This window comes from Aplysia californica, unplaced genomic scaffold, assembly GCF_000002075.1.
Source record: "Aplysia californica isolate F4 #8 unplaced genomic scaffold, AplCal3.0 scaffold00583, whole genome shotgun sequence".
Taxonomy (NCBI): Eukaryota; Metazoa; Mollusca; class Gastropoda; order Aplysiida; family Aplysiidae; genus Aplysia; species Aplysia californica.
This window is the reverse complement of record NW_004797853.1, coordinates 310,142-320,859: the sequence shown is the minus strand read 5'-3', so window position 1 is coordinate 320,859 and position 10,718 is coordinate 310,142. Positions and strand designations below refer to the sequence as shown.

General features: G+C 39.9%; 1 protein-coding gene across 1 annotated transcript in view; it reads right to left on the bottom strand.

The window, feature by feature from the left end:
• Positions 1–6,081, bottom strand: part of LOC101860687 — a gene marked incomplete at its 3' end in the record, with an annotated part of 45,922 nt that extends 39,841 nt beyond the window's left edge. Inside the window, 2 exon segments of the mRNA XM_013087393.1 lie at positions 2,738–2,907; positions 5,927–6,081. Of these exon segments, the coding sequence (XP_012942847.1) occupies positions 2,738–2,897 (160 nt within the window).
• Positions 6,082–10,718: the final 4,637 nt, after the last annotated feature.

Genomic DNA, 10,718 nt, shown 5'->3' with positions numbered 1-10,718 from the left:
AGAAAACATAGGTGTTGACGTCAATTTAATATCATGGACAGGCAATTTTCTTACCAACCGAACCCAGTATGTAAAATTAAAACATTCTTCGTCGACACACATCACAACAAATACAGGGGCCCCTCAAGGATGTGTTTTGTCACCAGTTTTATTCACACTATACACGATTGCCCCCCCCCAAAAAAAAACAACAACAACAACACAACAACAACACAAAAACAAACAAACAAACAACAACAACAAAACAAACAAAACAACAACAGTAACATCAAGTTGATAAAATTTTGCAGACGATTCAACCATAATTGGGCTAATTCAGGCTGACCATAACGAAACCGCTTACTGGAATTTTGTACTTAACAATTCTGAATGGTGTGAAGATCATAAGCTGCTTTTTAAAAGTAAAAAAAACCCCAAAAAGAACTTGTTGTTGATTTTAAAATAAATAAACTGTCCCTGCAGCCACTAGAAATTAAATGTGAAAACATAGAGCAAGTGTCAGACAATAAGTATTTGGGTGTTACAATAGACAACAAACTCAACTGGCGTGTCCACACTACTCTCTGCACGGAAAGGTGAACAAAAGACAATTTTTTTCTAAGAAAGCTAAAGTATTTTAAAGTTGATAAAACATTGATGTCCATCTTCTACCTTTCCGCCATAGAAAGTATGACAATATTTTGTACAACAGCATTGCGGGGAACACAAGACAACAAGATAAAGAAAAATTAAATCGACTAATACGGAAAGCATGTACAATTTCAACATCTACTTCCCTTACTTGGATGAATTGTACACAACAGCTTGCACTTAAAAAATTAATTACATCAAACATCCCTTGTTTCCTCAAATAAAAACATCAGTCAGAAGTAAAAGACCTAGGCTTTTAATTTGTAACAAAGAAAGATATAAAATAAGGTCATTTTCGCAATCATCTATCAACATGCTTTCACCGTAACCATCTTGTATAAGTATACTTACGACCTTAGAGCATGCATCAAAGTAACATTAGCTTGCGATTATTATTTTCTATATTGCTACTCTTTTATATTATGCAAGTGATTGTAAGCCTACGTGTGTGTGCTAGTGTATGCTTGTGTGCGAGTGTGTGTATGTGTGAGTGTGTGTGTGTGTGTGTGTGTGTGTGCGTGTGTGTGTGTGTGTGTGTGTGTGTGTGTGTGTGTGTGTGTGTGTGTATGTGTGTACACGTGGTGAAATACCAAACCAATGTGCCAGGATCTGGACAATAAATGTGTATCTTATCTTTTCTTATACACAGAAAAAAGGAGGAGAGATATAAGGACGATAGATGCTTTTAGCTTTTAGTTTTAGTAAGGCTTTACAGGAAAGTCCGTGTTCGAGCCAGCAGTAATTGGTACCTGACTTCGAGTTGGGGAAGTAAAGGCGGTGTGGAAAGGAAGTGGCCACTCTGTCACAATATGCCGAAGGTCCAGGAAATTGTGTCACTAACAAAGCAATCCCTAATGTCCGGATCGGATACAAGAGCAACTTTACTTTAAGGCTTTACGGCGCTCGCAACTGTATAAGGTCATGTGAGCGCCAAAGGGTGGATGTCAACAGAGAAATTCAAACGGGGAAACAGGCTTACTCTGCTCACCTCTCTAGCCTCAACATTACAAAGTCTGCTTCGACTATCAAAGCACCCCGGAAATAGCAGTCCACAAGAGAGGGACAAACATACAAAAGAAGTAGAGGAAAAATGATAATAGTAAGGGTGAGGAAAGAGAAAGTTGAGTTTTACGGCACTTGCAACACAAGAAGGCCGCATAAGTGCCGAAGAATAGGTGTGTTACCAGAGAGTAATATACGCAAAAAAGGAGGTGAGATATAAGGACGATAGATGTTTGATAGGAAAGAAGGAGCAAGCTACAACAAAGCACCCGCCAACCCCCCACTTACTTAAAGTTTTATACAATTTGCAACACAATTAGGTCACATAATATACCTTTGAGATTAGAAAGTGACAAATAAAAAAAAAAGAAAAAGAAAACAAGAAGAGAAATAAGGATGATAGATGTTTTATGGGATAGAAGGAGCATAATATGGTGCCAGTGCAGTGCGTAAGGTACAACCCCCCCCCCCCCCAAACCCCCCCCCCCCACAAAAAACCCACACACAAAAAAACACACAAAAACAACCACCACCAACAACAACAAAACAACCAAAAACAAACAAACAAAAAACAATAACAACAACAATCAACCCCCCTCACCCATTAAAGTCACCTAGCTCTCCAAGTCGTGGCTCAGTTGGTATCTTGCTGAACTAAAAAGCAGATGGCCCCAGTTCAAATCCTCAAATGGGTTGTTTTGGAGAGTTTTAAAAGACTCTTCTCCCCATTTGGCTCGGACCTATTGGGAAATGTCCATTGAATTCGGAGATCCCGCCTCTTTAATTAATTAAATAATCTTGCATTGCTGAAAGGGGTGTTGAATCTTAACGATTTCGCATTTTGCAACGATGAGACAAAACATTGTTTTATTCCCTATTCCAGAGAAACACTTTGAAGTAGAGCCAAGGACGCGCGCACCAACTGGACTAATGTTAGCAATTGGGAGAGTAAAAGTATGAGCTGATTAACGGTCTTCAAATCCAAAGAGTAGTGAGGTTTCAGTTTTGGTTGCCAAGTGTCCTCAAGTTTCCAAAATAACCTACATGTCGTGTCTAGTAGGATGTTGACGGGGGAAAAATGGTTTACAAATGTGTAACAACTTACCATAGTATGTAAAATTTCCGTTATTATTCGACAGAATAACAGGATCTTGACCTTTGACTTGGGGAACTTGATTAAAGGTCAAGGCCAAAAGCGCCACGCACAAAAGTCGAATAGCGGGATGGTCCCTCGAGGGTGAGTTGGGAATTATTGTTTCTCCCATGACAGGATTTCTGCGGAGCGAAAAAAGTATATCATTATTTTATTCTCTTTACTTAGATCTAGGTATCATTCCACTTTGGTTGGTTTCTTACTTGGTTACAAGGTTGAGAAAAGGTATCGTTGTGGACTGTACAATGCCATAGCTGCTCCTCCTTTCTCTGCCACCTCTTTTGGGAAAACCGAGAGGACTTTTGGGATTATACGTTTTCTTGGGATTTACTTCTGTCGTAATGCATTCAGTGATTTGAGCTGTCGACCCACTGATCCTTTTTTCTCAGTTTTTATGCACAGATAGGAAGTAAGATCCCTTGGACCATGCATTGCCATGACCACAGCACCTAGCTCTCTATTAAACACATTCGCTGAGAAGCTTGCGCACCATAGGTGCCCCAGTCTAAGGTCATCAGCTTACAAAAAGAAAAGTCTTTTCCATCTATGAAACTTAAAGCAATGGGTGAAAGGCTAGGCTTCCTCAGTCCCAGGCCATCCAGCCCGCACGACTGCCTCCGGCATTGAGGGCCGGAGTGGACAACCTGATCTTGATAAGCTCGCCTCGAGACCGGTCCTTATCTTACCGAGGATCAATGTGAAAAGCGGCGATTAAATGCGAAAAGCGGCGATAGGCAGATGTTCTAATACTAATACGTATACAGGTGGTGGAACATTTTTGCATTACGTTTCTGCGTGCCGATAGTGTAATAGTAATGTGTGTAGTGTGTAGCCGTCTTGTCTGTCTAATCTCCTAGCCTCTTCATTGTTTCATTCAGTCTTCTTGGGTGTACACGTTTTTTTCGTTTAGATGTATTTTCACTACACTCAATTTTAAGGATTACATTTGTGCTTATATTTTGTGCCTAAGTGTTCAGCACAGATTCCAGTTTTCTTTCATCTTGAATGTTATTATTACTATAATCTACTGTTATTGTGAAAAAGTTTTCAGCTCACGTCTCAGTTTCAGCGCAATGAACGGTGTGAGCAACATTTGAACATGGGAAGAAAGTGTAGGGGATGGGGTAGTAGAAGTAGTTATGCCAGCCAAAAGGAAGATGCAAAAAAACAATAATATAGATTTCCAAAAGATTCGGGAAAAAAGCACAGTGAATCAAAAGTGTTCCAAATAAATTAGTTATAGAAGATGTCACGGATTGTTATATGGGAGTTTGCTCTCTGCACTTCAAACCTGGTGTACCTTTGACACGGGCTGGAAGATTTATAGTGCCCTCAGAGTCTCCAACAAAATTTCCAGAATTACCACCATCATATTGTGGCACAGCAGCTCCAAAAAAGAGAGCAACTACAACAAGTTCAGCTTCTTCCAGAGCTGCTGATATTGATGATATATTTAAAGAAAGAGATGTCTTCAAGTTCGATTCATTTTATCAAATAATGGATATGCCGCTGACAGCCATTGGCAATGTTGCAAAGAGTAAAGATTATTATAATACATTTGTCTTGCTCAGCAGAACTCGAGATGGCCCTGTTTTTGCATTTTCCATGTATTTTACTTTTGTTCACCATACCCATGACCACGTGAAAGAGGTTTCATTTAAAGCTTCACAAACTGAAGCACATCAGGCATCCTGGCTTCACTATCGCACTAGAGATGTTGTCACATGCTAGAATCAGTCAGCCTAGATGAAATTTTGCTCTTCGTGTGTAATCTTCCAGAGAGACACTGTTGGCCTACACTACTACTACTACTACCTGTTGAGTAGGGTTAAAAAAAATGGAAACCACTGAAAAACTGTGCAGAAACTGATTAGTGGCGATTTTGAGGGACTTTCCAGCGATATTCCATCTTCATTGTTATCGTAAGCTGATGCGGCTGGCAGATATATCTTCATGAAAAGATTTGCGGAGCAAATGAAGGACAGGCGAAGAATAAAAAATAGCAAAGTAACTTTTTTTTCAGAGGTAAGGGATTGTGTTCAGTTACATGCTTAATATAATATATACATGTATATGTATATATATATATATATATATATATATATATATATATATATATATATAATTCTCTCTCCTCTTCTCTCTCTCTCTCTACATATGTGTGTGTGTGTGTGTGTGTGTGTGTGTGTGTGTGTGTGTGTGTGTGTGTGTGTGTGTGTGTGTGTGTGTGAAATTAATTTTCTTTCATATTTGTTGAAACATGTAGAATGAGAACGATGTTGCAAGTGAAGAATAAAAGTTATCCCACAAGTGTGCCACGGTCTTTTTTTGTGGTAAAATGCAAACGTAATTCATTTTCATGTTGTCACTGGAGAGATCTTCTTTTGTTATAAGAGCCGATAAACTCTCACAAAAAACTGCAACAACAAAAATGCATAGCATGTTAAGTAAGGTTCGTTGTAGGCCAGTATAGTGAGTACAGTGCGATAATGCTCCATCACCCGCACCAACACACTAGTCTATCGCCGCTTTTTGCATTGACCCTCCGGGAACGTAGTAGGACTCCAATGCCGAGGCCAGTCGTGCGGGCTGGATGGCCTGGGACTGAGGAAGCCTAGGTGAAAGGGCATTTGAATAGATATCAAGGCCCCAAGATCTGGAATACTTTGCACTGTAGTTTAAGAGAGATCTTTAATTAGAGTCAGATAGTTTTTCCTCAGAGAACTGGAATTATACTGGAAAGCATGATGGTCAGGGATGTAATAAAAAAGTCCTATAGATAACTTGTAGATGGTTGGCGGGGGCTCTGCTGTGGTTTCCTTTTTTCCTATCAAACATCTAGATCTAGATCTATCGTCCTTATCTCTCCTCCTTTTAGTGTTTGTTACTCTTGTATCACCTTTAGCCTAATCTTATAAGACCTACATGTATTGCAAGTACCGTAAAACTTACTCAAACCAAGTGAAAACCAGACAATTTTAAACAAGACGCATTCCCATGATTCCTTCTAAAAATCTAGGTCAAAGTGCATCCTTGACCCACAAACTGGAAATCATGCTTGAGGAATCGTAACATTCCTTGAACGAAAAGGAAAACAATCACAGAGACCGTACGTCGAACAATAGTCAACAAAATACTCACTTCGCACTGCCTCCCTGCTTTGCGATGGTTTACAATCTCGCAGATGCTGTTTTACAGCCACTCTCTGGCCATTTTCTTGACTTATTTTCTCAAGAATATGGCGAAACGCCTAGCTACCTCAGCTTCTCTTGGTGTTCCCCAAAGAGTGAACAACGTCATCCGAGTTTGTTCAGTTTGGCGACAAAGAGTGCGGCGTGGTGCAAACCCCGCACAAGGGAAAAAAACCCTGCAATATTCGGACTCTCTCAGAGTTCTGCTTTCCCTCAAACGTCTGCCTGTGCAAGCCATAGACTCATACATTTAGGGGGCGTCGGTGGCATTGTGGTGAGGCTGCCGGACTCGTAATCGTGAGATTGCGGGTTCGGCGGTGTGAGCGTGAGCTCGTTCCGACGTTGTGTCCTTGTGGATCCTTTTCTGGTTCCGTGGGTTGCTGGTGCAATGCTAACAAGAAAGGTAACATTGAGATGGGGAACATGGATGGCTAATCCCCAGAAAATTGCACCTGGTCTCCCCCAGGGCTCACCTTTGCCCCCCCCCTATTGTTCAACATTTACAGAGTGGATCTGGCCAGGGGTGATAGTTGCCAGGCTGGAAGGACTCTAACCTTTGCAGATGACGTGACAGTCTATGAGCATGGGCTTGATAGAATGGTAACTACAACAGCGCTTGAGGACGATTGAAGAGTGGTGCTAGAAGAATGAGGTTGTTACAAATTCAGCAAAAACACACTTGATGTTGTGCTCGCTCAATAACAGAATAGTGAAGGACCCAACCCCACCAGTGACGATGAACTATGAGGTTATTGACAGGGGAACAGAACAGAATTACCTAGGTGTCACTTTTGTTATTTGGAAAGCTCGTAAATAACATAAGCTCTAGGGCGAGAAAGGGGATTGATGCAGTCAAAGTGATGGCGAATTCGTTGATGCCGCAGAGAATCATGCTCATTATGATGCAGTTTATGGTACTGTCTGTGATTGATTATGGACTGGGTTTGCTGGCTCTATCAAAATCCCAAATAGAAAAATTGGAGAGGGTTCAAAATGAGGCAATGCGTAGTGTCGTTGGATGCACCAGAGACACTCTAAGTGTTTGCCTAAGACACGCACTCTCCAGTATACGAGTAAGACACCAATTGGCTCAGGCTAAGATGTACCTGAAACTTACGGAAATGGAAGGCCACCCACTTCACCCTGTGATCAAGCAGGACAGAGGGACCCGACTAAAGAGAGGTCAATCTTGGATGGCACAGGCAGAAGAGTCTGTAAAGAAGGTGTGTGAGTTACATGATATAAACGATGGCAATGAGTGGATTCAAGTGTCACGAGAGGCTTCACATAATTTGACAAGAGTCATCATTGGTGTAAAGAAGGGAGATGTATTGGAGGTTGCAAGAACAGCAGAGTTGGAAGTAAGACAGATTATCAAGGAAAACTGCAGGCCCCTGGATCCAGTGCCTGATATACACTGTTCGCTTTGTGAAATGTGGGGTGAAAAGTGGTTGGGACTTTGTTGTACATAAAGATGGCCACATAATTAAAAAATCATTTGGTGCCTGCAGAAAGACGATTTCAAGCACAGGAATGGAGGTAGAGGCAGTGGCAAAAGCATTTGAATGGCTAAAAGAGAGCTTGCGTTCTTCCAGACGTACTGTTATTGTTACTGACTCACAAAACATATTGCAGAGAGTGAATAAGTGGATGCTGAGAAAAGAGTGGCTGCAAAGCGTAGAAGAAACCAGACTGAGAAAAATAACGTGGATCTATGCTCCAAGCCATACGGGTGTGGCGGGAAATAAACAAGCAGACAAACTGGAGAGCCATGCACCTGTCAATACTGAATCTAAAATGGTCAAAAATGATGTCGTGAAGGCCCTTGCCACCACACTTGAAGATGAAGAGATTAAGCATGACTATGCGTCAATCTTACGAGTTGAAGAACTGGGTGTCTTCAGAGGAAGTGGCAGAACCAGCATGGTACAGGGAATGGAGAGACGGGTCATTAGCCAAATAAACACCGGAACGATCAGCAGATGGACTCTGAGGTGGATATTGGAGAGGGGAGCGAGAACGTATAGCAATGCCCGGAGTGCTAGGATGTTGTTCCCAGGATCAAGTAATCAAGTAATCAAATAAGACAGGCACTTTACACACATGAATTTCCCACATGGATTGGTCCTTTTCGGAGATCGACGTTAAACTCGGAGGTCCCAATTCTGAAATGACCTAATAGTGTCGATAGAGGCATTTCACCATGCTAAAAATTCCTCTAGACAGGTCACTGACTGACATCACCACCACCGTTCGCTCTCTACTTTTTTTTGTTGCTTGCTGGACGATAACCGTCCACTCGATAGAAAAGAGGGGCAGATTTCTCCGTCCCTCGGATGCCTCGGACAGTATCCGCCTCGCTAAACCAGTGGGCACAAGGCGAAGGAGAAACTGAGAACAGATACCACCTTTGATCTTAGCCAAAAGGCCATTCGCTCTCTAATACAAAAAAAGAAAGAAAATCTTTTTACCTTAAAAAAACGGACTCTTAGAATTTGTCCCTTTCAGAACTTGGGTGTTTGGGATTTTATCTTACCACTTGATGCCATCTATTACAACAACTGATTTATTATTCTGTGCCAATACAACACAATTGTTTTCACTGTGCCCACCATTCCGGAACTTCACGGGTGACATTAAAGATGTTTCCAGTAGGGAACGGTATAGAGGGTGCTCACGTTCCTCGTGACTCATTGGAGCTGAGGAAGATAGGACTAACGCTAACATTACTTAAACGCAATCCCACATCTTCACTCATCACCATCATTATTTCTAAAATCATCACATCTGTAGTGACTTCTATCTATAATCCTGAAATCTCTATCTGCTGTTACAGTTACTTGTTATACTCTGATCAGCCGCATGTATTTAGAAATAAGAAAAATTTGTAAAATGCGTCATCTGATCAATACCAAGTATACTGCTTTACTAGTAACTAGCTTAATTTTATCAACACTCGATTATTGTAACTCCTTGTTATCAGGAATATCACTGGAGAACGTTAAAAGACTTCAAACTGTCCAAAACAATGCAGCACGTTTAGTTTTACGGAAAAGAAAGCGAGACTCTGCTAAACCTCTTTTACGAATTTTGCATTGGCTTCCTGTTGAGAAAAGGATTGTGTACAAGTTGGCCACCATATGTCACAAATGTTTGAATGATAATGCACCATCATATTTATCAAATCTGTTAAGACTGTACATTCCAACTCGCAGTTTAAGGTCATCAGCTGACAAAAAGAAATTTATTTTACCATCTATGAAACTTATAACAAAGGGTGAAAGGGCATTTGAATACCAAGGCCCCAAGATCTGGAATGCTTTACCAAGTACGTTGAGAGAAATCAAATCTTTTGATTCATTCAAATGTCAGCGGAAGTCGTTTCTATTTTTAAATTAATAAGATGAATATTTGGAATAATTTTCTTTAGTCCGAACACAACGTTTCATGTTACTGTTGTATGTTGTACTATATTGTAAAGTGCTCAGAGCCTGTGTACTTTATTCGGGGTTGAGCGCTATATAAATGTCATTTATTATTATTATTATTATTATTATTATTATTATTATTATTATTATTATTATTTTTATTATTATTATTATTTTTATTTTTATTTTTATTATTATTATTATTATTATTATTATTATTATTATTATTATTATTATTATTATTATTATTATTATTAAGTATGCACGTAATGCACTATTGGACACTATCATACGCACTCTTTTTTACTAATCAGATGGCGTCAATCTATAATTGCATACATGTGGATGGTTGTTTTCTATAGCTGAAAAAACTATGAAATGTAAAACCATAAAAAAAATAACTAAAGGTAGTTCAAATACTAAGCTATGTTTTTAACAATTCAGTAAGTGCTTGCATTCACCTAAACAAATAGAAAACATTATCAGCCTTTTACGATTTTTCCCGTTCGTCATTTCAATGCTGTGTTAAAAAAATATCGTTTTCCATGATATAAGAAGTGAGACTTCCGTTCACATGCAGTGCGCACTGGACCCACAATGACCTGACAATTAAATCCGTTCAACGAACCGGGTACCCAGCTAGTTTCATATAAATGGGCAAGGCATACAAAAACAACAACAAAAAACCCACCAGTGTTTAATCAGATGCGCGCTGCACACACCCCCCCCCCCACGGACATCAACCCAATCCCGTTCTTTGTTGTCTGCCTAGATCTAGTAGCCACATGTTGTGAATATAATATCATAATAGTTGTAAGTCATCGTGGTGAATTCAGGCGCTCGTTGAAGTTATGCAATTGAATATACGGGCATTATTCTGCATGTTTGGACATTTTTATCGAGTTTTTGTTATTTATCTCAAGCCTTTTTATGTCCTTTTAAAAACACATTTCTGTGTGAATTTTATTGAAAAACTTTGCTTAAATAAAGGCACAAAACTGTTCATTTTCAGTTTCCAGGGACTCTCAAGCATTAGAAGATATCATATTTTGACGGCTAATTTGTTGCTTATTTCACTTCTGAACTCAGTCGACCCTACTTAAATTGAAAATATCTCGACTTTTTTTGTTCAAGAGATAGACGTATGAACAAGCTTTAAGATGACACCAATAACTCCACATGCCCCAAAATTGAAGAGCGCCTGATTCCACCGAGTCGTGACATCATCATCATCATCATCATCATCATCATCATCATCATCATCATCATCATGATCATCATCATCATCATCATCATCATCATCATCATCATCAT